The sequence below is a fragment of the Megalobrama amblycephala genome, linkage group LG9, assembly GCF_018812025.1.
Source record: "Megalobrama amblycephala isolate DHTTF-2021 linkage group LG9, ASM1881202v1, whole genome shotgun sequence".
In the NCBI taxonomy this organism is placed as follows: Eukaryota; Metazoa; Chordata; class Actinopteri; order Cypriniformes; family Xenocyprididae; genus Megalobrama; species Megalobrama amblycephala.
In genome coordinates this window covers 42,948,570-42,974,466 of record NC_063052.1, presented here as the reverse complement: position 1 = coordinate 42,974,466, position 25,897 = coordinate 42,948,570, and the positions used below count along the sequence as shown (strand labels likewise).

At 39.8% G+C, this 25,897-nt stretch overlaps 2 protein-coding genes, 1 non-coding gene and 2 pseudogenes across 3 annotated transcripts; 3 read left to right on the top strand and 2 right to left on the bottom strand.

Annotated features, from left to right (window-relative positions):
- Positions 1-4,606: 4,606 nt before the first annotated feature.
- On the bottom strand, positions 4,607-8,923 carry LOC125276014 (annotated as a pseudogene).
- Positions 8,924-11,498: 2,575 nt separating this feature from the next.
- On the top strand, positions 11,499-11,660 carry LOC125276304. Its single transcript, XR_007186626.1, has one exon. It is a non-coding gene; the product is annotated as a U1 spliceosomal RNA (small nuclear RNA).
- Positions 11,661-13,321: 1,661 nt separating this feature from the next.
- On the bottom strand, positions 13,322-19,075 carry LOC125276015 (glutathione S-transferase A-like). The gene is made up of 6 exons (XM_048203413.1): positions 18,716-19,075; positions 18,508-18,573; positions 17,810-17,915; positions 14,056-14,174; positions 13,811-13,899; positions 13,322-13,699 (listed from the first exon to the last, which is right to left on the bottom strand). The coding sequence occupies exons 1-6, from the start codon at positions 18,881-18,883 to the stop codon at positions 13,567-13,569; spliced, it is 681 nt and encodes a 226-aa protein (XP_048059370.1). The 5' UTR covers positions 18,884-19,075; the 3' UTR covers positions 13,322-13,566.
- Positions 19,076-21,588: 2,513 nt separating this feature from the next.
- On the top strand, positions 21,589-21,711 carry LOC125276305 (annotated as a pseudogene).
- Positions 21,712-22,128: 417 nt separating this feature from the next.
- On the top strand, positions 22,129-25,897 carry LOC125276013 (glutathione S-transferase A-like). The gene is made up of 6 exons (XM_048203412.1): positions 22,129-22,409; positions 22,537-22,602; positions 23,923-24,028; positions 24,816-24,934; positions 25,214-25,302; positions 25,414-25,897. The coding sequence occupies exons 1-6, from the start codon at positions 22,242-22,244 to the stop codon at positions 25,544-25,546; spliced, it is 681 nt and encodes a 226-aa protein (XP_048059369.1). The 5' UTR covers positions 22,129-22,241; the 3' UTR covers positions 25,547-25,897.

Here is a 25,897-nt window from a genome sequence, read left to right as displayed (position 1 = left end):
GGTCTGCCCTCGCACAGAGCCCCCCAACCTGAGTTGGATGCGTCCGTCGAGAGCACCGTCCTTCGTGACACCGCCTGTAGAGGTACCCCAAGACTGAACCAAGCAGGGTTCATCCAAGGTTTCAGGGCTAAAAGACAGGCCCGATTGACCTTGAGACATAAGCGGCCGTGCCGCCAGGCATGTGGGGGGACCCGGGATTTCAGCCAGAACTGTAGCGGCCGCATCCGAAGAAGGCCAAGCTGCAGAACTGGGGAGGCGGAAGCCATCAGCCCTAAGAGCCTCTGGAAGAGCTTCAGAGGAAGATAGGCTTTGTTCCTGACGGAAGCCGCGAGCTGCTGAATCGCCAGGGCGCGCTCTGGCGAGACTACTGCCGTCATGCGGACTGAGTCGAAAACTGCCCCCAGAAACGAAATGTGCTGGCTGGGGAGCAGTGAGCTCTTGGCTAGGTTGACCCTGAGACCCAGGCATTGGAGATGGCTGAGGAGCACGGATCTGTGGTGTTCCAGCTCGACTCGCGAATGGGCCAAAATGAGCCAATCGTCGAGGTAATTCAGAACCCGGATTCCCATCTGTCTCAGAGGGGAAAGCGCTGCGTTCATGCACTTGGTAAAAGTGCGAGGAGCCAGGGACAGCCCGAAGGGCAGGACTGTATATTGGTATGCCACCCCCTCGAACGCGAATCTCAAGAATCGTCTGTGAAGGGGGGCTATCTGGATGTGAAAATATGCATCTTTCAGATCCAGCGAGCAGAACCAGTCCTCGTGACAAATTTGTGCGAGGATCTGCTTCAGCGTCAGCATTTTGAATTTCCGTCTCATGAGGGAGCGATTCAAAAGTCTGAGATCTAGGATGGGCCTGAGGCCGCCATCCTTTTTGGGGACCAGAAAGTAACGGCTGTAAAAGCCTGACTCGCTCTCTGAAGGGGGAACTATTTCTATAGCCCCTTTCTTCAGTAAAGTCATGACCTCGGCCCGGAGGACGGGAGCGTCGTCCGGGTTCACCAAGGTTTGAAGCACCCCTCCGAAGCGAGGGGGCCGTCGTGCAAACTGGAACGAGTAGCCCTGCTTTATGATCCCGAGGATCCAGCTTGACACGTCGGGGATGGCCTGCCAGGCCTCGGCCCGAGTGACAAGGGGTTGAATGATGTCGGATGACAGGCCGCCGGGTAGGGGGCCGTACACCAAAGGAGGTGGAAGAGGAAATTTGCTCTCTTTTAGAGGAAGTAAAATAGTGTTCGCCGTGAAAACGGCGTTTTGTTTGGGCGCAACATGTGTGGGCCCAGCTACAACACAGAGCATTTCTCCCACGCCCGGAATTAAACGAGGCGGAGGGGAGACTGCACGAGGGAGCTTTTGGGGTGGTCCGGTCGCAACGGGACATTCCCCAACCCTCTTCCTTCCTGCTGGATCAGGACGTCTTCGGAGTCACCGGGTCCAGCACAATCTTGGGCCGGGGTCCCTGGCGTCTCGGGAAGGAGGATTGGCGCTTAGCAGGGCGAGGGCGCTGACGATGCTCCTTAGGCGGCGCTGCTTGAGAGGTGGATGGGGCAGGTTTGGTCTGCTGAGCCGGCGCAGTCCTGGGGCGGCTAGGAGCAGACGCAGAGCTGGAGCGCTTGGGCAGAAAGTGTCTCATGGCCTGAGACGACTTCTGCGCTGCTGTGAAGCGCTCGGTGAAACCATCCACCGCTGGCCCAAAAAGACCGGAAGGGGAGACCGGGGCGTCCAGAAAGGCCGTCTTATCCAGGTCCTTGATTTCCGTGAGGTTGAGCCAAAGATGGCGCTCAAGCACAACCAGGCTGGCCATGGAACGACCGATGGCCTGGGCAGTGGCCTTCGTGGCCCGCAGGGCTAGATCGGTGGCGCTGCGGAGATCCTTGAAGGCAGGTGCATCAATGCCGGACTCGTCCAAAGAGCGGAGGAGTTTGGCCTGGAACACCTGGAAGATCGCCATGGTGTGAAGCGCCGAAGCAGCTTGGCCCGCAGAGGTGTAGGCTCTTCCAGCCAGAGTAGAGGTGGTTCTGCAGGGCTTGGAAGGCAGGGCTCTTTTGGTCTTCCATCCCACAGCCGCGGGAGGACAGAGGTGAGCTGCCACCGCTTCATCCAGGGGCGGCAAATGCTCATAGCCCTTCTCTTCTGCGCCGTCGACAGCAGTGAGGGCAGAACGGTGTGTTGTGTGGAGGCGGGCGGAGTACGGAGCACGCCACGACTTCGTAAGCTCCTCGTGCACCTCAGGAAAAAATGGAGCGGAACGCTGGCGAGGGGCTTGGCGGCGGCCTGGCAGGAACCACTCATCCAGGCGGCTACGCGATGGCTCCTCCGGAGGGGCCCAGTCGAGGTCTAGCTCTTCCACTGCTCTGGATAGGATGCGGAAGAGCTCGGCATCCATACCCTGGCCGTGATCAATGGGCTCCAGAGGAGGCGGGGGAGCAGGGTCGTCCGGCTCGCCAGCCCATCCTTCCGCTTCAGAAGCCGCAAGAGACATGGAGTCATCCGGCTCTTCGTCAGATCCTCCAAACGAGACGAGGTCGCTCGCATCTGCAGAGGGACGCTGCTCTGGTCGGGAGAACATGACGGGAGGATGTTCTCTCGGGGGAGAAGGCGAGGCACGCGGGGGCTGGGCCGACGTGAGCTCGCACAACTCCGGGCGCTGAGTCGCTCTACCCCGCTGTCTCTTCCTGGCCGGCTCGCGGGAGGAAGGAGACGGGAGGGCGCGAGCGGCGAGATCGCCTTCAGTGAAGAAGGCGACCCGCGAGCGCAGAGAACCGAGGCTCATGCTCTCGCAGTGCGGGCATGAGGCTCCAGCGAGCGCGCCGTCGGCGTGGGACTTGCCCAGGCACGCGACACACTCGCTGTGTCCGTCATCATCGTGCAGAGGGGCTCTGCACGTGCCACAAGAGTGGCGCGGCATTTGCAGCAACGCCGCCGCCGTTATAACGGCGATTGGGGGGCTCTTTTTAGAGCGGCGAGGGCCGCGGAAGCTCTTTAGAGCGGTAGAACCGCTGAGGAAACGCTCTTTTAGAGCGGCAATAAGCCGCGGGAAGCTCTCAAGGGGCGCACTGGATGGCGGCAGGAGACACGCTGAGAAGGCGGCCGGAAGCGGGAGCGGGAGGCGGGCGTCTCGAGGACGGCGCTCGGGGCGGCAGTCAGCGAGGGCGCCGGCGCTGTCTCCGACCGGCGAAGTTCAGCTGGGTCCGCTGCGGGGCCTCTTCAGACGGCAGCGGGAGCTTCTCGAAGGCGGCGAGCTTCCTCAGGCTTCAGGCGGAGATCAGCGAGGAGATGCGTTGTCGTCGCTGAAGGAGAAAGGACTGAAATCCTATGGCGAAACGCCTGCTTATATAGCCCTTTACCCCGCCCATTTCGGCGGGAAAGTTCGCGCGTTTTCTCGCCATAGGTCGCGCAGCTATGCCGCGCCGTCATTAGTTCAACAACTTGTCTATGAGTGAACCAATGACGATGCAGTTACACTGCGTTATTGAAAAAGGCTTCAGTGACGGGGAAAAAGGGAGACTTTTCCCCATACGCAGTACGAGTGAAGTATCGAAAAGGAACACAGACTTGCACGATCCACACCACTCTGTTTTACCTTGTTAAAGCCTGTAATGTTTAGTAGGGAACTCATTTTGCAGGATTGAAAGCCTTGTACTGTAACATTTTTCCACTTTGATCCGCATGCGTTCACAGCTGGCAATAAACCCATTCTGAAGTAAGACTCTGTCTGTGTTTGTCTGTTTCTGACACCTGAAGAGAGTGAAAAAACTGCAGTGTTATTGAGATCTTGCCTTTCGATACATATGAACATCTTTGTATGAATATATATATTTTTGTTTATTTATTTGTTCACTTTAAGAAATGATTGTAATTGTAACTGTTCCAAACTGTAAAAAAATGCTGCAGTAAAAACCTGTTAATTGGTAAACAGTAAGTACTATCAAAGTCCCTTAGAACAAGTCCGATCTACTTCAATGGGGAATCCTGAAATCTTAAAAACCGCTTGACTAATTCGCATTTAATATCATATTTCAAATCAGCAACAAAATCGGACATAAAATGTACCATCAAATTTTATTTCTTATGCTCAAATGGCGTGGAAAAGCCTATTTGGTAGGCAAGAGCAGCCCATGTGCCCATCCTTAGCGCACGTTTTTATTGCAACCGTTTTTAATGTACCGTTTTTGGAAGTAAAAAAGAACAAATCATCTTATAATTTACAGTGAAAGCCGGAAACTGACATTACCACAATTCTGTGACACTTCACATTTGATGTTTTTAATTGTAATAATTGTTCATTTTTAGTTTTTGTTAACATTTATGTACATTTCGGTTTTGTATTTGTTTCATGATGATTTCTCACTAGCAAGTTTTTTTTTTTTTTTTTTTTTTTTAAAGCAAACATTTGACATTTGTCATTTTAATTCAAATTTGCACATGTGCATGAACCAATGCTTGCTTTTTTAAAACACTGAAGATGTGAAACGTAACGTTTAATTTAATTTCAGGTGAAACCGCTAAAATGTAACCAAATAAAATACTACTAATATTTTGTGCTAATAATTTAAAACTGAACCATATTTTTATTTCTTGTAATGACAGTAAATAATTTCCTCATCTTGATTGAACAGGATAAAACTTTATTAATCCCAAACAACATGTTAATCTTCCATTACAGACAATAACAATGAGCTTCATCTTTAGAAACTGTTCAAAATAAAGTGCACAGATTAAGCGGTCTGCTGTATCAAAGATAAGTGACAGAAAAAATGCTAGAAACGTCAGACATATTAAAGGTGCCACAATGTAAACAAGACAAGAGTTGTGATTTAATAGCTGTAGGTGTAAATTGACTTGTAAGAGAGATGTTTGTGTTGGTTTCTTCATTAGGAAACGCAGCATAGGCAATAACTGAATACATCAAAGCTGATTATTAATGTGATCCAGCGGTGTTGGGGACGTCTCGTGTTCCTCACAGGTTCTTCAGCGCGTCTGGACCCCTCAAGATTGTCCAGCCAGTGCGGAGGCCAGCTGGCTTTAATACTGGGACGATCCTTCACCATTTCATAATACTCCATCAGTCGAGGGCATTTCTCTTTAGGACAGCTGCCAAACAGAAACAGATCAAACATTAAACCAGCCTCTGATCCGAACCTTAACCTGACGATATGATCAAACATGCCGTCATGGAGAAGGATTGATTATTAATCCACTCACTGAAGTCGCGGGAAAAAATGCGATGATGGGGAAACAAACCACGTCCGCCATGGTGAAGTTCTTGCCGGCGAGGTACGACCCTTTACCCATCTGACGAACAAATGACATTCAGTAATATTGATTTGACAGATGAGAATAAAACTACAACTGAATTGATCTGATTTTTGAATTTGTCTCATATTTGATGAAGTTTGCATCACTGATTCTGTTATTGTCCAGTTTATTACTGAAACAATCTGTACTGTATAAAGTGCTATAGAGATAAAGCTGACTTAAAACACAACCTTCTCCAAGTATCCGTCCCACAGTTTCAGCTCGGTTACTAAATTCTCTTTATTCCTCTTCAGGGCCGATTCGTGTTGCTCTTCTTCAGGTACATGCCACTTATAGAAGGCCACGTCATCTGCACACACAAGAATTCAACACAAAATAACTGGTTTATCTGGTTGATCATGGTGCCCCATAATTTTACTCAATACAATTATAACAGAAGTTTGATAAATGTTCACCACACGAACCATTTATCCGCTCGCCTCAAACGGCAGTGCAGCACAAGCTTATAAGATCTGTCTCGACCACTAAACAACGCTGTGAGAAACGCTTGAAGTCAGCGAAGAACGTGAACATCTCTGCGATTTAAACTAGCGCTGATATTCTCAACTGCACTGACAAACAAGAGAAACATTGTGCCATGAATGATCCAGTTGGAAGTCTTTTCAATCAACAAATCACCTTATTTACCATGGATTTACACAGGATCTCAACTGGATCTCAGGTGTGGCGGGTAGGAATGATGTGTACAACTAGGATCTCAAACAACAATCAACCAAGATCTTATTACTTGTTACTTATTAATTATATAAATATTTTTATGCTTTGTGGTGTTTACACATGTAAGAAGTTCAGTAAAACACTCAGATCAGGAGGTTTGGAGAAGTTTTTGGACTTCTGATAAAAATGTTACCATGGTTTTAAATGCCAAAACTTTTGATTGATTTGAGATATCAACTGTAGCCCAGATGCAGTTAACATGACTGAACAAGCCCAAACTTGATTTATGACCTGTCATATATACTGTCTAGTCATCATGACAAGCAAAAATAACTCAATAAATTGCATCACTTTTTCTCTGGTTTTCTCAGCAGTGTTGTAACATAAGAACCTCCAAACATGATCAAAATCTATTTTCTCCAAAATTTTAAAGGTTTTCTATCAAACGAGACCATGTTATTTTTTTGGAGAGTTATTAAATATGCAACTTGAAATCACATGAAATCATTAAAAATGTCTTCAGGGTGTAAGGGGTTAACAGTGACAGTCAACAGAGAGATTAAATATCACTTATATAAAGCTTGAATGATCAGGATCGGCAAAAAAGAATCAGTAGTTCGTCTCGGCTGTAAAAATCCTGATTGGAGGATCCCTAGTTATAATGTTACATGTTCATTTATAACGAGTTATTTTGCCTTTTTATCAAATACAGAACGAATCCTGTTATTTGAATGTTTTACATGTAAGAGACATAACGGTTGCAAACATCAAGCTGTCAATTAATAAACACTTGTTGTCATGAACTTATTTTTTTGTCTTTTTTTTAAATAGTAACTCAAACCACGAGTGCTCGAGTAACTCTGGTATTGTTCTGACAAGTAACAGACTAGGAGAAATCAGCTTTAAATGTTCATGATTTAAATCTCTTACACATTTTCTGCTGAAGGTTGCTGGTCTCAAACATCCGCTGGTAGACGAGCGCCTGTTCAGCTGGATCATCTGGGATCAGACGGGTTCCTTGAGACTTGAACGCACTCTAGAAACCACAAACATTTACGTGATGCTCATCTTAAGTTTGGATCTGTTCATTTATTACAAAAAATCTATTATTATTACTACTCTCCCTTGAAATTCATGGATTTAATTTCAATTCCAAAAGTTGTTTTGGTATTTTTCTTTAAGTTTTAAGTAAAAAATATCCATGTGTAATTATTCTAAGATGATAATGAAGAAAAGCACATTGAGAGACATAGAAGCACAAAAACTTTCCCATCAAGCACTACTACTATCTAATATTTTTTATTATTGTGAACAGCCCTTAACTGTCAAGTACTTAAAGGTGCTCTATGTAAGTTTTTGACTGTACTAAAGCATAAAAATACCATAATATGCTTGCAGATATGTATTAAAGATGCTGAGTTCACATACTAGTTTCTCTGAAAACCATTGCTACATCCAGTTATTTTACTTTGAAATTTGCGTTCCGTGTCGGAATTTCTGTTTTTGTTTCAAGGCCGCACATTGGCAATTTACCCAATAGTATTTCGCCACTCCGGGTTGCCAGTTGGTGGAAAACACATGCAGCGAATTGCAGCCATGGAAGCCAGTGAACAAACTGGGTCAAAGATTGCAGATTCTACCTGACCTAAAAAGCTTCAGCATCCATCTAAAAATCTCATCATAAATCAATAAATCAACTAATTATCTTACAGTGTGTAAGTCTCCTCGCCTTCCAATATCAATTGAGCTCGCTCCTGTTGCATGTCCTCAAACTGGCAACCCGCAAGAGTGTTGAGTCTGAGGAGGAGGGGTGGGGCAAACTATATTTTGAATTTGGCCTGCAGTACCCATTTCAACCACTAGCTGTAATTCTTACATAGGGCACCTTTAACTATCATTTTTGCCACACAAGATTATTCATGCTTTTGTAAATCATAATTATGACATAAGCCAAAATGATGAGATGCTAATTCATAATTATGAGATAAATTATCAAAACTTTGATTTTTTTCATAATAATGACATAAAAAGTAAGTTATGACGTCATAATGATTATTGCTGCATCATAATTTCGGTTTTACGACTTAATGTTATGACTTCAACTTTTTATCTCGAATATGAATTAGTATGTCATAATTATGATGACTTTCTGTCATAATTTGATTTTTTACTTTTTATGTATGGCTAGTATGTCATAATTTCTACTTTTATATCACAACTTTGACTTTTTTTTGTTATTAAGATTTACCAAACTTTGAGTCTTATGTGGCAGGAATGGGCTCTCATTGTCAACTGAGTTTATAAGAATTATAACGCTTTCGGTTTGTGTGAGTTAGAATTTGGCACAGATTTATTTCTACGAACATTAGATTCTATAATGAAACCGTTTTACCTCCAGATAGAGACACGCGGCGAAAGACTCGTTCACGATGAGGTCTCCGTGCTTGAAAGTTGGAAGCTGCAAAAATAAAAATGAAATAAACAGAATTAAAGTGCAATATTAAAACAAAAGTATGGCAAATGTTATGTCGCTTCATTAAAGTTGCATATGTATAAAACACTTAATGCAATCATAAGAAATCACATAATTCAAACACGCGTTTGTAAAGCAGCTGAACGCGCCTGAGCTCTGGGATTGAGAGCCTTCACTTCTGCACTCTGGTGTTCTTTCTTGTCAAACGACAAAAGTTTGTGTTTGTATCCCTGCAGCTTCTTCTCCTCCAGCGCGATCATGATCCTCCAGCACGGCGGAGAGCCCGAAGCCCAGTAAAGCATCATATTCTGCGCCATGACTGTTAATGTCGAGTTTAATCAGGAAATGTGGCTGTAACTGTGTGTGAGAACACCAGATTTTTGCTGCGTCAGAATGAATAAACACTTGGCGTTTCGAGTCTGACAACACGTGGGCGTGGTTTGTTCTCAAACTCAAGGAGCAGGGAGCATGCGCAGTCCATGTGAAGACGCGCGCCTAAACGGTGAAGATCACGTAGGTTCTTAAAGGAGTAGTTCCCACAAAATTGAAAATTACCCCATAATTTACCTCAAGCCATCGTATAGGTGTATGACTTTCAGACGAACACAATTGGAGTTATATTAAAATAATATCCTCTTGCTTTGTAATGCATTAAATAGTGTCTGACTTTTTAAAACTCCAAAAGTGCATCCATTCCATCATAAAAGCAATCCATACGACTACAGTGGGTTCAGTAGGGTGTTTGGGGGGCCCCCGCGATTTCTCCCGAGGGGTACCCCACCCCAGCTAACCAAAATACGTGACTGTTACGTAACTTCAACGTAATTTGGTGACCAAACTTTCGTCGTGGCGACGTAACTAGTTACGTTGTCTCAACCGGAAAAGTGAAATTCCCGGATACGTTGCCACAACTTTTGTGACGTTGCCAGTTAGTAACTGCGACGTCGTGGCAACGTTGTGTATCATTGGTTGTGTATTGGTAATCAGTTGGTAATTTTTATATTTATTTATTTTTCTATGGGCGGACATGCAGTAGTTTAACCTAATTTATGTCCTCATTTGCCCAAACTAATTTAAAGGCTATTCCAACAGCTGTGAACAATGAATGTAGAGCTCAAAATGAATTCAATTCATTTATTTTGAAAAACATGCAGAACATGAACAAAAATCCAAATAAAAATAATGAAATACACCCAAACTATAAATAAAAACATATCGCCTACAGCGAAACATAAAATAAAAACATTCAAGACGTTTTGCACTCAGTATCATTAAAAACATATGCTATGTTAGCGTACCATTTTGCCAACATATATTTCAGACGTTCAATCACAGAGGTAAAAATATTAACATAAAGTACTTAAGGTAGACTGTGGGTAATGTTACTTAACCAATCTGACGCAGTTGTTGAACTTTATTGCTATAAAACTGACGAGAAACACGGAGAAACGTCGACGCCGTCCTCTCCAGCAGCTTGAATGTTTTCCCGGTTGCCATGGCAACTCTAACGGCCACCAGCACTAACGTAAACATAACAATAAAAAAAGGTTTTGCGTCTTTCCAAAGTTAACTTTATACATTTTTATAAAAGCCATTTATTCGTTGTCACCTCGGAAAAATAAATTCTTCTCTCAGAAAAATTTACTTTACTCTCTTGTCAACATACTGTGCGCGCGGCGCGCACTCCATTTGTGGAGGCGCGCGCTGTATTTCACGTCACTATATATAAAAAGCCATCATCCATATTCTGACTTGGTGAAAAGAAACATTTTTTTTTTCTTAGGGGACATTTCGGTCTTGTGTCTGACGTTTAATTACACATTTTAAATGGCAAATTCTGGTAATAATAACATATAAAGAACGCATAAATGATGGTAATGAAATTACCAGCACATGACGTTGCTGTAACGTTGCCAGTAAGTCATGGAATGACCATTATATTACGAATAGAGTACGTATCTGGAACGTCCTTGGTAATCTTATAAAGGTAGGGGGTCGTACTGACGACGTTGTGAGATGGTAATTTGATGGTAATAATATTACGGGCATACAACGTTGTAGTTACGTTACTAGTAAGTCATGGAATTACCAATATATTACGAATAGAGTACGTATCTGGGACGTCCTTGGTAATCTTATAACGTTAGGGGGTCGTTCTCACGACGTTGTGAGATGGTAATCTGAAGGTAATGAAATTACTGGCATGCGACGTCGTAGTTACGTTGTCAGTTAGTAAGTCATGAAATTACCAAAAAGTACGAATACATTACATAACTGTTACGTCGTGTGTTAGCTGGGACGGTGGTGTAGGTGATACGCAGGTATATGCCGTATACCCACTAGGAAAGGTCAAGGATTTGCATATACCCGCTTTAAAGCAGTAACTTTTTTACCTTCATAAATAGTTTTCTAAGTCCTTACAATGGTTAACTGACTTGTAGTGGTGTGTTTGAGGCGTGCACTAACCCCCTCTGGCACGTCTACGCCAGAAAACAGCACTTGCAAGTTGAGCTGCGCCGACCCGACACAATCTCGCCTCATGTTCACATTCACACGAGAGTGACAAAATACTTTACGGTAATTCAAAAACAATGTATATATTATGACATTATAAGACAATTTCGAAAATTACCCACCTCCATCGAGATTTCTTGTACTGTATTTGCAAAACTACTGCGCTGGTGAGCGTTGTAGTCCAGAGCTGCGCTTGGAGTATTTACGACAGTGTGATTCACTGAATGAACCTGTAGGGGGAGCTTCGCAAATACTGAGTTCCGCTTTAAAAAGCGCGAGGATACGGATTTGGCGCTCTATGCCGTGACAGATCGTAACGCCTCAGTTCTAGAGAAGCGGCAGCCTGAACTGATCCTCTCCTCTGCTTTAATACCAGTTACAGCGCAAAATAAACATGAATGAACAACTAAAGGTGTGTTAAAAGATACAGTTCAATTTATCTAAATCCATATCATGTCTCATGTAATCGCGCTCAATGTTAACACATATTCTAATGACTCTTACAAATGAGTCTCTGATCGGATCTCTGCAGCTTCATACTTACCTGGCAGGGGTGACACTGTGATCATGAAGGTGGTTCATCTTGAGTGAGGATCAGTCAATGCATTCAGACTGGTTTGATCTCAACGAATTCCCCAAATGTGGGAATCTCGACTGCATAATTTGTGTTAGTGGGGACTGCGTTTGCGCTCTCTTCTCATAGACTGGTCAAAAATAGGTAAATTATGGATTTCGGAATGTAATTATGTAGATTGAGTTATGGACAATTACGGTGTAATGGTGGAAAACATCGTGAGTAAACCATATATATTTCTACTTAAAAAGAAACTTTGCCCCGGTTTTATCTCCGCTTTAAACTCGGTATTTTCTTTTTCTTATCATGTTTCTATTGTATTGTGAATGTTAATTCAATGTTTGTTGCATTATTTTAGTGCCGTGTGTTTTATGACATTTCGCGCCTTCTAGTTTTTACCCAAAGTCCCTTTAAGACAAGTCATTTCACTCGGCGGCCATCTTTGAAACGCCTCTCGGGCATCATGCAATCTCTTTGAATGGGGAAACATCAAATTCTCCAAAACTGTTCGCCAACCTTACGGTTAAATTTCATATTTGAAATCACCAATAAAATCTAACAACAACCGGCTCATAAATTTAGTTTCTAAACGCTCGAATCATGACAAAAAACTGTATTTTTCAGGCTAGATCAAGCTAATGCGCAGACCTAAATGCGCGTCTCTTTGGAGGCGCGCGTCTGACTGTTTCTATAGAAACCGGTGATTCTAACGGGCGCTGAAGTGACACGATGACTTTACCAGTCGGTGATTGGCTCTTATTTAGAAGGCGGGACTTATTCCGCCATATTGCGCGTTACACTTTCTCCCATTCAAAACAATACGAGTGACACGTCTTGTGTTATTCTATAGTCTTTTTTTAACTCAGCTGGTGGAAAAGCTCTTTGATTCTGCATCTTTCTTACTTTGTCATGGTGTTTGTCAGTATAGTCTATGTCAAAGATGCAAAATAGATAATTTTTGGTATGTTTTTTTATTAATTATTGGTATTTGTTTATTTTTATTTATTAATATTAGTATTATTATTCGTTATTTTATTTTGCGAGCACTCGTGGTTTATGTGACCATTGAACAAAAGACAAAAAATAATAGTTCATGACAACAAGTGTTTGTTAATTGACAGCTTGATGTTTGCATCTGTTACATGTAAAACATTTTGTATTTGACATAAAGGCAAAATAACTCGTTATAAATGAACATGTAACATTATAACTAAAGATGCTCCAATCAGGATTTTTGCTGCTGAGACGAACTACTGATTCTTTTTTGGCCGATCCTGATCATTCAAGCTTTATATAAGTGATATTTAATCTCTCTGTTGACTGTCACTGTTAACCCCTTACACCCTGAAGGCATTTTTAATGATTTCAAGTTGCATATTTAATAACTCCCCCCCCCCCCCCCCCCAAAAAAAAAAAACATGGTCTCGTTTGATAGAAAACCTTTAAAATTTTGAAAAAAAAAAAAAAAAAAAGATTTCGATCATGTTTGGAGGTTCTTATGTTACAACACTGCTGAGAAAACCCCAGAAAAAGTGATGCAATTTATTGATTTATTTTGTTACTATTTTTGCTTGTCATGATGACTCACCGCAGGTAACTCATAATCTGCAGTTGTTACTCCTGTCTCCTGACAAAAACATTGCATGCAGCACCTGTGGAGTGTGGAAAGTTACTGGAGCGCGCAGCCGCGCACGTCTCTCACAAGGAACGTCACGGCAGTGATTGACAAGCCAGAGGGCCAATCTGGCTGATGTTTTTAAGGCCCTACCTCGTGCACAGATGATGTATATTAATATTATTCCTTTCAGTGCACCTAATAAATAGTCTTTTATCAGTTAGTAAAGACAGTTTCAAGTAATATTGCAAAAATGTATAAAACAAAACATCCTCTTTAGCACCTTTACTACGTCTGACGTTTTCACCATCCGTTCTGTCACTTGTCTTTGAAACTAACCTTACATTTCATATTATTTTACACTAAAATACAAATAAATGTACAATTTTTGGAAGTTGGAGACATCTCGTGTTCCTCACAGGTTCTTCAGCGCGTCCTGACCAACAGGATTGTCCAGCCAGTGCGGAGGCCAGCTGGCTTTAATACTGGGACGATCCTTCACCATTTCATAATACTCTATCAGTCGAGGGCATTTCTCTTTAGGACAGCTGCCAATCAGAAACAGATCAAACATTAAACCAGCCTCTGATCTGAACCTTAACCTGACGTTATGATCAAACATGCCGTCATGGAGAAGGATTGATTATTAATCTACTCACTGAAATCGTGGGAAATATGCGATGGTGGGGAAACAAACCACGTCCGCCATGGTGAAGTTCTTGCCGGCGAGGTACGACCCTTTACCCATCTGACAAACAAATGACATTCAGTAATATTGATTTGACTGCACTGATACTATCATATGTTTATTACTATTACAGTTTATTACTGTGAATCTGCTTTGAAACAATCTGTACTGTATAAAGTGCTACAGAGATAAAGCTGACTTGATTTAAAACACGACCTTCTCCAAGTATCCGTCCCACAGTTTCAGCTCGGTAACTAAATTCTCTTTATTCCTCTTCAGGGCCGATTCGTGTCGCTCTCCTTCGGGTACGAACCACTCATAGAAGGCCACGTCATCTGCACACACAAGAATTCAACACAAAATTTATTTGGCTGATCACTGTCCCCTATAATTTTCCTCAATAGAAGTTTGATAAATGTTCGCCACACAAACCATTTATCCGCTCGCCTCAAACGGCAGTGCAGCACAAGCTTATCAGATCTGTCTCGATCACGCAACCACTAAACAAAGCTGTGAGAAGTGCTTGAATTCAGTGAAGAACACGAATGTCTCAGTGATTTAAACTAGTTTAAAGCCAGCGCTGATATTCTCAACTGCACTGACAAACAAGAGAAACATTGTGCCATGAACGATCCAGTTGGAAGTCTTTTCAATCAATCCGGATCAAAACACAGGCGAAGAAGAAGCAGAAAGTGATAAAAGCATTGCCAATAATCACATTCTATGACTCAATGATATTTACTAAATTTGGCCGATCTCACAAATTGAACGCAATTTGATGATGTAAAAGCATAAAAATTGTAAACAGTATAATGAGCGTTTTGCACCACATTCCATTTTGTAATGCATAACTTTTTGCCGGCATGGTCTGAAGATGATACGATTCAATTTTGGTGAAAATTGGACCATCGGTCTAGGAGTAGTTTGAAAAAGTATGATTTTAAAGAAAATCAAAATAATGGACAGGAAGTTTGGCTGACTATGGTAAAATTGGCATTAATGTCCTCAGCATGACCCACGGAATCTAATAAGACCAGTCTCATTACAATAGGCCACATTTATATAAAGCTATTAGCATTTTTTGTTTTTAAATTTCATTGTAACATTTGACCACATGGTGGCACTGTCTCAAAACCCTTTGAGTACCTTCAGAGCATGGTGCCAATGGCACATATTGAGTTTCGTAATGGTACATCGATAGTTAAAGGTGCTAAAGAGCACCTTTAATTATTTTATATCATAATATTTTATTATGATATTTTATATCATATTTTATATCATAATACTGTATTGTTGTTAATGGCAATTTCATGTTTTGTTTAATTATAGCGCCACCAAGAGGTACAATCCCACTACTTTTTTTATGTGTCCTCAGAGTGAGCCCATACATGTCTGTGTCAAATTTGGTGCAAATATCTCTTTTCATTTTGGAGTTTTAGACATTTATGTGTATGAGTGCATAAAAAATGACCTACGGGCAACTTTCATTAGATTTTTTTGCCACATCCTATCAAAATTTTGACATTTGGGCTTTAACATGTAGTAACTAACTATGGTTCAGTGTTTCCTACGTTTCTGGACTAACGGTTTAGAAGATACTCGCAGAAGTTTTTTATGCTCTAAATTACTATGTTGCACAAACCATAAGGCGAAACTTAGCATGTTTGGTATCGTTGGACTCGGCAAGGATTCAGTGTAATGAAAATAAGTCAAATAAGTCAACCACATCCAAAGTTATAAGCATATAAATAATTTTTTTCTCCACTAGGTGACGCTGGTCCGAAACTTCTCAGGCTCCTTCGGGGCATCGTGCTTATGACCCATACAGAGTTTCATAACGATACGCTAATGCGTTCATAAAATACAGTATTTTAGCACAAAATTCAAGTTTCATAACGATACGCTGCGTTCATAAAATACAGTATTTTAGCACAAAATTTGAGTTTCATAACGCTATGCTAATGCGTTCATAAAATACAGTATTTTAGCACAAAATTCGAGTTTCATAACGCTACGCTAATGCATTTTTATAAAATACAGTATTTTAGCTCAAAATTCGAGTTTCATAACGCTACGCTAATGCGTTCATAAAATACAGTATTTTAACACAAAATTCGAGTTTCATAACGCTACGCTAATGCATTTTTATAAAATACAGTATTTTAGCTCAAAATTCGAGTTTCATAATGCTACGCTAATGCGTTCATAAAATACAGTATTTTAGCACAAAATTCGAGTTTCATAACGCTACGCTAATGCGTTCATAAAATACAGTATTTTAGCAAAAAATTTCGAGTTTCATAACGCTACGCTAATGCGTTCATAAAATACAGTATTTTAGCTCAAAATTCGAGTTTCATAACGCTACGCTAATGCGTTCATAAAATACAGTATTTTAGCTCAAAATTCGAGTTTCATAACGCTACGCTAATGCGTTCATAAAATACAGTATTTTAGCACAAAATTCCGAGTTTCATAACGCTACGCTAATGCGTTCATAAAATACAGTATTTTAGCTCAAAATTCGAGTTTCATAACGCTACGCTAATGCGTTCATAAAATACAGTATTTTAGCTCAAAATTCGAGTTTCATAACGCTACGCTAATGCGTTCATAAAATACAGTATTTTAGCTCAAAATTCGAGTTTCATAACGCTACGCTAATGCGTTCATAAAATACAGTATTTTAGCTCAAAATTCGCTAGTTTCATAACGAGTTTCATAACGCTAATGCGTTCATAAAATACAGTATTTTAGCTCAAAATTCGAGTTTCATAACGCTACGCTAATGCGTTCATAAAATACAGTATGCGCTTTTCATAAAATACAGCTCAAAATTCGAGTTTCATAACGCTACGCTAATGCGTTCATAAAATACAGTATTTTAGCACAAAATCAAAATACGCTCGTTCATAAAATACAGTTTTTAGCATAGTTTCAAACGCTACGCTAATGCGTTCATAAAAGTATTTAGCAAAATTCGAGTTTCATAACGCTACGCTAATGCGTTCATAAAATACAGTATTTTAGCTCAAAATTCGAGTTTCATAACGCTACGCTAATGCGTTCATAAAATACAGTATTTTAGCTCAAAATTTGAGTTTCATAACGCTACGCTAATGCATTTTTATAAAATACAGTATTTTAGCTCAAAATTCGAGTTTCATAACGCTACGCTAATGCGTTCATAAAATACAGTATTTTAGCTCAAAATTCGAGTTTCATAACGCTACGCTAATGCGTTCATAAAATACAGTATTTTAGCTCAAAATTTGAGTTTCATAACGCTACGCTAATGCGTTCATAAAATACAGTATTTTAGCTCAAAATTCGAGTTTCATAACGCTACGCTAATGCGTTCATAAAATACAGCATTTTAGCACAAAATTCAAAATGGCCGATGGCCAAAATGGATATCATTCGACTCAGCATGATGCCCTGAATCTAACAAGAAGTTATAAGCAAAAACAGCAATTATTCGTATCTCCAGGCCAGTAGCTGGCGCTGCGCTGAAACACTGCATGTTGCCTCAGGACATGCTTGTGATGACATGCACCAAGCTTGCGGAGATACAGCCTTATGTCTATTTTCGCAAGCACTACGTAAAATTCAGTCATGTGTTTTTCGAGAACGGTTTGAGAAATCGACTTGAATTCCATAACTTTTGGTCGTCATGGTCTGAAGATGATCTGGTTCAATTTTCGTGAAAATCATAGCAACGGCCTAGGAGGAGTTAGAAAAAGTAGTTGTTTTTTTCGGGAAAATTCAAAACGGCGGAAAAAAATTAATTTTGTTTCTAGCCCTTACAGTTCAAATGTTATTAGCATAAATGTGAGTGAAACTTTGGACAGTTGGTGGCGCTAGAAGAATTGAGTTAGAGACTGCAAATTTGCTCTGTTGACAGGTCAGACTGCCAAATTTCATAACTTTACTGCATTTACTTTAAATGTTCATGATTTAAATCTCTTACCCATTTTCTGATGCAGGTTGTTGGTCTCAAACATCCGCTGGTAGACGAGCGCCTGTTCAGCTGGATCATCTGGGATCAGACGGGTTCCTTGAGACTTGAACGCACTCTAGAAACCACAAACATTTACGCGAAACATTTACTATTACTCTCCCTTTGAAAAGCACAAATTCAGTTTCATTTTCAAACGTTGTTTTGATATTTTTCTTGGAGTTTTAAGTTAAAAAAAATCTACATGTGTAAATATTCTAAGATGGTAATAAAGAAAAACACAGAGACATTGAAGCACAAAAAATACATTTCTGTCATGACAACTCTGAGATTTGAGAATGCATGCAAAAACATTGAAATATATATTTTTTATATTTTTGTGGACTGCCCTTAGCTGTCTAGTATGAAAGCCTATTTTTGCCACATGAGAAAAAAACATGCTTTTGTAAATCATAATTATGACATAAGTCAAAATGATGACAAACTAATTCATAATTATGAGAAGAAAAAATAAAGAGAAAAATAATTAAGAAATTAACCATTCTCATGTGGCGGAATGGACTCTCATGGTCAAGTGAGTTTTTGCTGAGCATCTTAATTGCTTATTTATAAGAATTATAACAATTTTTGATTGTGTGAGTTAAATTAAGGCACATATTTCTACGAACATTAGGTTCTCGCCACGCCTTTCTGTAATGAAACAGTTTTACCTCCAGATACAGACACGCGGCGAAAGACTCGTTCACGATGAGGTCTCCATGCTTGAAAGTTGGAATCTGCAAATAAATAAAATTGCAATATTAAAGCAAAAGTTGGGCAAATGTTTTGTCGCTTCACTAAAGTTGCATACGTAGAAAACATGTAATGCAATCATATGAAATCACACACAACGCGCGTTTGTAAAGCAGCTGAACGCACCTGAGCTCTGGGATTGAGAGCCTTCACTTCTGCACTCTGATGCTCTTTCTTGTCAAACGACAAAAGTTTGTGTTTGTATCCCTGCAGCTTCTTCTCCTCCAGCGCGATCATGACCCTCCAGCACGGCGGAGAGCCCGAGACCCAGTAAAGCATCATATTCTGCGCCATGACTGTTAATGTCGAGTTTATTCAGGAAATGTGGCTGTAACTGTGTGTGTGGACACTAGATTTTTGCTGAATCAGAATAAACACTTGGCGTTTCGAGTCTGACAACACGTGGGCGTGGTTTATTCTCAAACTCAAGGAGCAAGGAGCATGCGCAGTCCATGTGAAGACGCGCGCCTAAGCGGTGAAGATCACGTAGGTTATTAAAGGAATAGTTCACACAAAATTGAAAATTACCCCATAATTTACCTCAAGCAATCGTATAGGTGTATGTCTTTCATCTTTCAGCCGAACGCAATCGGAGTTATATTAAATAATATGGCATTAAAGGTGCAATATGTAATTTTTTTGCAGTAAAATATTCAAAAAACACTAGGCCAGAGTTATATATTTTGTTCACTTGAGTACTTAGTATATCCAAAATGTTTCCAACTATTTGTAAATCGTGAGAAAATTGCAATTTTAACCAAGGCTCTGGGACATGTGAGGAGTCGCCTGTCAATGGCGTCAGACCCGCGTTACCCTCGGTTTCCGGTTTTATTTTATAGAAACCATGGAAACAACAAAGATGCTTTAATGTATTACATGTTTTAATAGACAACTGTTTGGTTATGTATATAGACAGAAAACAAATTATTGTTATATAGCTCAACATGCTTAGTCTTATTGTTTATATAATTTTCTTGATTTTTTGTAAGTACCATGCTTTACCATGCCTCAGAGAAAACACTATTTTGTCAAGTAGCTAACATAGCATAGATGCAGCTTTATTTTTAGTAACAGTAATACAGCATTTTCTCCATCATACAATACGTTTTAAAATTAATTGCATGCCATTTATCAACACAAGCCATCCAGTATTTAATATCTTACTGCAGTGTGTAACAGTGTCTCACAGCAGCCGTCAAACAAACGCACAGAGTAACGTTATAACATCATTTTCATCATACTCAAATGTATCTAATATGATCGTTCAGCTCCCACAACACTCGGTCTGCTCTGCTTCATACTACAGTAACATTAATAATCACATCCATGAACATGATTTCTGCCCGAGTCATATCCCGATTTATTTCCACCGGCTGTGAGGTGAAGACCACATGTCCCAAGATTCTGCGCTCAAACTTGGCTACGCAAATCAAGCTACGCCTTTGTTTTGAATAGGCGCCGCCTAGCGGATGGAAAAACTACATAGTGCACCTTTAAATAGTGTCTGACTTTTTAAAACTCCAAAAGTGCATCCATTCCATCATAAAAGTAATCCATATGACTACAGTGGGTTAATTCTGAAGCTCTGTTTATCATATTAGATACATTTGAGTGTGTTGAAAATTATGTTATAGCGTTACTCTGTGCGTTTGCTCGGTGGCTGCTGTGAGACACTGTTACACACTGCAGTAAGATAGATCGATTTTAGAATATCATATTAAATATTGGACGTCTTGTTGATAAATGGCATGCAATTAATTTTAAAACAAATTGTATGATGGAGAAAATTATGTATTACTGTTAATAAAAATAAAGCTGCATCTGATTATGCTATGTTAGCTACCTGACAAAATAATGTTTTTCTCTGAGGCATGGTAAAGGTACTCGCAAAAAATCAAGAAAATTAGATTTAAACAATAAGACTAAACGTGTTGAGCTATATAATAATAATTTGTTTTCTGTCAGTAAATATATCAAAACAGTTGTTCCTTGCCTATTAAAAATTTAATATATTAAAGCGTCTTTGGTGTTTCCATGGTTTCTACAAAATAAAACCGGAAACCGAAGGTAACGCGGGTATGACGCAATTGACAGGCGACTCCTCACACGTCCCGGAGCCTTGGTTAAAATTGCAATTTTCTCACGATTTACAAATAGTTGGAAACATTTGAGATATCGTAAGTACTCAAGTGAACAATATAACACTGGCCTAGTAGTTTTTGGATATTTTACTGCAAATATATTTCATATTACACCTTTAATCAATAATAATAGGCTTTGTGAACCTGTACAGCGTTTCCAGTTTTTTAAACGATATACTCCTTCCTACACCAATAGAGGGTATGCATCGACGTCACTTTCCAGCCGGAACGCGCTCCCTCAGCTGGACTGAGTGGCAAAAGAACCTGCTGCATGACTGGATTTAATAGAGGAAACTGAGAAAACGCGAGTAAAACAAACGATTACACTAAAGGTTGAGCTCGAAAGTGTTCTTTACAACTTGTCAAATAAACAACCATGGATATTGACATGTAGCCAGGAATTGTGGAATTTCCTGACATTTGTATGTGCCTGATTTCGACGCGGGGGAAATACATAAAGCAAATCTGCCTGTGAATATTTTATAATACTACAATATAGGTACGTTTAAATCCGAGTAATCACTTATATAAATGTTATATATATCGTCATATTGTCCAGCCCTAAAACTTGTGTAGCCTAGTTTTTGTCAGTGTTTATTTAAAAACACCCAATTATGCAGAATATAAGATGGTAATTGATGCGTTGTCAACACAATTTATAACAATACAATACGGATGACTCTTATGAAGCTTAATTCGATTTGTTCCTGGCATTTATCTGATTCTCAACTCGGTGTAATTGAAATCGTTATAACTCGACCGTATGTTCCTCGAGTCACGTGTTGATGTTCGTTATAGTCACCGTTGATGTGAACGGTCTCGCGCAGAACGAGTCTCTAATCAGATCACCACGGTTTCATACTTAACTTGCAGGAGTGACACTATGATCAAGACTGGTTTGACATAAACGAGTTACCCAAATGTGGGAATTTCGACTACAGAATTTGTGTTAGTGGGGTACTGCGTTCCCGATCCCCTCATGATCTGGTAAAAAATACATCATTACAGACTTTTGAATGAATTTAGTAGTTGAATTAGGGATAATTACATTTTAACAGCTTTTAATGTCATGAAAAAACTATATTTTTACTTTAAAAAAAAATGTTTGCCCTAGTTTTATCTTCGCTTTTCTTTCTTATCGTGTTTCTCTTTGTATTGTGAATGTTAAATCAATGTTTATTGCATTATTTTAGTGCCGTGTGTTATGTATGACATTTCGCGCGTTTTTACCTCAGCTCGTGGAAATGCTATTTCTTCATGTCTTTCTTACTTTGTCATGCTGTTTGTCAGTATGTCAAAGGTGCAAAATAGATCATTTTTATTGATTAATTATTGTTATTTGTTTATTTTTATTAGCATTATTATTATTCGTTATTTTATATCGCGAGCAGCAGTGCTACCTCCGGCCGGCAGATGGCAAATTGTCGTCACAGCCATCCGTGTGATGCAGCAAAATCCGGTGTCTGCACAGTAACAGCTACAGTTCGTGGCTGAACTCGACACTAACAGTCATGGCGCAGAATATGATGCTTTACTGGGGCTCGGGCTCTCCGCCGTGCTGGAGGGTCATGATCGCGCTGGAGGAGAAGAAGCTGCAGGGATACAAACACAAACATCTGTCGTTTGACAAGAATGAGCACCAGTGTGCAGAAGTGAAGGCTCTCAATCCCAGAGTTCAGGTGCGTTCAGCTGCATAACGTTGTGTGTGATTTAAAATGATTGCATTACGTGCTTACTATTTATGCAACTTTAATGATGCGACAAAACATTTTCCAAAATATTGCACTTTTATTTATTTATTTGCAGCTTCCAACTTTCAAGCACGGAGACCTCATCGTGAACGAGTCTTTCGCCGCGTGTCTGTATCTGGAGGTAAAACTGTTTCATTAAAGAAAGGCGTGGCGAGAATCCAATATAGTTAAGCGTTTGCAGAATTAAATCTGTGCCCAATTTTAACTCACACAATCCATGCGGGGAAATTAAGTCTGACTGTCCACTCATTCCCACCACATAAGAATCCATCACTCTTTGGTAAATCTTAATGACAAAAAAAAAGTCAAAGTTATGATATAAAAGTCGAAATTATTTGACTTAGTCAAAATCATGATAAAATAGTAGAAATTAGGACAAAAAGTCATAATTATGACATACTAAATCATAATTGAGATAAAAAGTAGAAATAATAACATGCTAAGTCATAATTGTCATTTTATGACAAAAAGTCAAAATTATGATTCTGTCATAATAAACAAACTTCATGTCATAATTTTGGCTTTTTTTGATAGAATATTGTCTGTCAAACTGGGATAGGTGAGTTAAAAATTATCACTTTGTACTCATTTTTAAGGGTTTAAGAAAAGCTAAACGCATCCAATTAAATTATATTTTATTCCGGTTCAGAGAAGATATTGAATTTGATCCTTTCCAATGTAGGTTTTCCATGTTTATATATGCTTACATTGCATGTATACAGTATGTTATACAAGGTTCTGTCATGAAACTCTAGATGGCGCAGGCTGATAGGTCCTGAACTCAACCTGCTTGTAATCACATCATTCTCTATAGGGCACAGCTGATTGGTTCCTGCTGTATCAGTAAGCCAGTCAGCACGCATGCTCAACCTTCAAATACTTGGTTAGCATTTTCTGTATATACAGCAATAACAACAGCAGCAGCAATAACAGCATTTTCTGTATTAGTTATATACAGCAATAACAACAGCAGCAGCAATAACAGCATTTTCTGTATTAGTTATATACAGCAGTAGCAACAAAAACAAGCATCAATAACTGCAGCAGCAATATAAGCAACAGTAGCAACAATAACAGCAGCAGAGTCACAGCAGATCTATTCTGCCAAGCATATCAACATTTGTTAACAATAATATACAAAAATATATATTTCAATGTTTTTGCATGCATTCTCAAATCTCAGAGTTGTCGTGACAGAAATGTATTAAGAGTTTATATTGCTTGATGGGAAGTTTTTTTTGTGTGTGTGCTTCGATGTCTTGATGTGCTTTTCTTCATTACAATCTTAGAATGGTTATACATGGACATTTTTTACTTAAAACTCCAAGAAAAATATCAAAATGACTTTTCAAATTGAATCCATGAATTTCAAGGGAGAGTAACAGTAATGATAATAGATTTGTTTGAGCATCACAGGCTGATAAATGTTTGTGGTTTCTAGAGTGCGTTCAAGTCTCAAGGAACCCGTCTGATCCCAGATGATCCAGCTGAACAGGCGCTCGTCTACCAGCGGATGTTTGAGACCAACAACCTGCAGCAGAAAATGTGTAAGAGATTTAAATCATGAACATTTAAAGCTGATTTCTCCTAGTCTGTTACTTGTCAGAACAATACCAGAGTTACTCGAGCACTCGTGGTTTAAGTTACTATTTAAAAAAAGACAAAAAAATAAATTCATGACAACAAGTGTTTATTAATTGACAGCTTGATGTTTGCAGCTGTAGGATTCGTTCTGTATTTGATAAAAAGGCAAAATAACTCGTTATAAATGAACTTGTAACATTATAACTAGGGATCCTCCAATCAGGATTTTTACAGCTGAGACGAACTACTGATTCTTTTTTGGCCGATCCTGATCATTCAAGCTTTATATAAGTGATATTTAATCTCTCTGTTGACTGTCACTGTTAACCCCTTACACCCTGAAAGCATTTTTAATGATTTCACGTGATTTCAAGTGGCATACTTAATAACTCAAAACAAAACAAAAACAAGGTATCAAGTACTTTGTCTCATTTGATAGAAAACCTTTAAAATTGTTAAAGGAAATAGATTTTGATCATGTTTGGAGGTTTGTATGTTACAACACAAACCCCAGAAAAAGTGATGCAATTAATTGATTTATTTGGTTACTATTCTTGCTTGTCATGATGACTATTAGACAGTATATATGACAGGTCATAAAATCCAGTTTGGGCTTGTTCACAATCATGTTAACTGCATCTGTGCCACAGTTTGTGTTGATATCTCAAGTCAAAAGTTATGGCATTTAGAACCATGGTAACATTTTTATCCAAAACCTTTTTATTTTATGTTGAATTCTTGTGTGTGCAGATGACGTGGCCTTCTATGAGTATTACGTTCCTGAAGGAGAGCAACTCGAATCGGCCCTGAAGAGGAATAAAGAGAATTTAGTAACCGAGCTGAAACTGTGGGACGGATACTTGGAGAAGGTCGTGTTTTAAGTCAAGTCAGCTTTATCTCTATAGCACTTTATACAGTACAGATTGTTTCAAAGCAGATTCACAGTAATGAACTGGAAAATAACAGAATCAGTGATGCAAACTTCATCAAATATGAGACAAATTCAGCTGTAAAGCATAAAATATCATCCTTTATTTTATTTTCCATTTGCATTTACACGATTAACTTGTGATTAATTGCATTAGAAAAGTCAAATGGATTATGAACGCCTACATCATTGAAACTTCCTCTGTTTTCCACATTCGTAGATGGGTAAAGGGTCGTACCTCGCCGGCAAGAACTTCACCATGGCGGACGTGGTTTGTTTCCCCGTCATCGCATATTTCCCACGACTTCAGTGAGTGGATTAATAATCAATCCTTCTCCATGACGGCATGTTTGATCATATCGTCAGGTTAAGGTTCGGATCAGAGGCTGGTTTAATGTTTGATCTGTTTCTGATTGGCAGCTGTCCTAAAGACAGATGTCCTCGACTGATGGAGTATTACGAAATGCTGAAGGATCGTCCCAGTATTAAAGCCAGCTGGCCTCCGGAATGGCTTGAAGATCCTGTTGGTCAGGACACGCTGAAGAACCTGTGAGGAACACGAGACGTCCCCAACACCGCTGGATCACATCAATAATCAGCTCTGATGTATTCAGTTATTGTCTATGCAATTTCCTAATGTTTCAGAAGAATCATTCTCTCTTACTAATCAGTTTACACCTACAGCTATTAAATCACAACTCTCGTCTTGTTTACATTGTGGCACTTTTAATATGTCTGACGTTTCTAGCATTTTTTCTGTCACTTATCTTTGATACAGCAGACCGCTTAATCTGTGCACTTTATTTTGAACAATTTCTAAAGATGAAGCTCATTGTTATTGTCTGTAATAGAAGAAGATTAACATGTTGTTTGGGATTAATAAAGTTTTGTCCTGTTCAATCAA

Coding starts and splice junctions, on each gene's coding strand:
- LOC125276015 (XM_048203413.1), bottom strand. CDS start 18,883: ATGGCGCAGAATATGATGCTTTACTGGGTCTCGGGCTCTCCGCCGTGC. Junction 17,916..18,507: donor CCGCGTGTCTGTATCTGGAG/GTAAAACTGTTT, acceptor TGTGGTTTCTAG/AGTGCGTTCAAGTCTCAAGG. Junction 13,900..14,055: donor GGGACGGATACTTGGAGAAG/GTCGTGTTTTAA, acceptor TTTGTTTGTCAG/ATGGGTAAAGGGTCGTACCT.
- LOC125276013 (XM_048203412.1), top strand. CDS start 22,242: ATGGCGCAGAATATGATGCTTTACTGGGGCTCGGGCTCTCCGCCGTGC. Junction 22,410..22,536: donor CTCTCAATCCCAGAGTTCAG/GTGCGTTCAGCT, acceptor ATTTATTTGCAG/CTTCCAACTTTCAAGCACGG. Junction 22,603..23,922: donor CCGCGTGTCTGTATCTGGAG/GTAAAACTGTTT, acceptor TGTGGTTTCTAG/AGTGCGTTCAAGTCTCAAGG.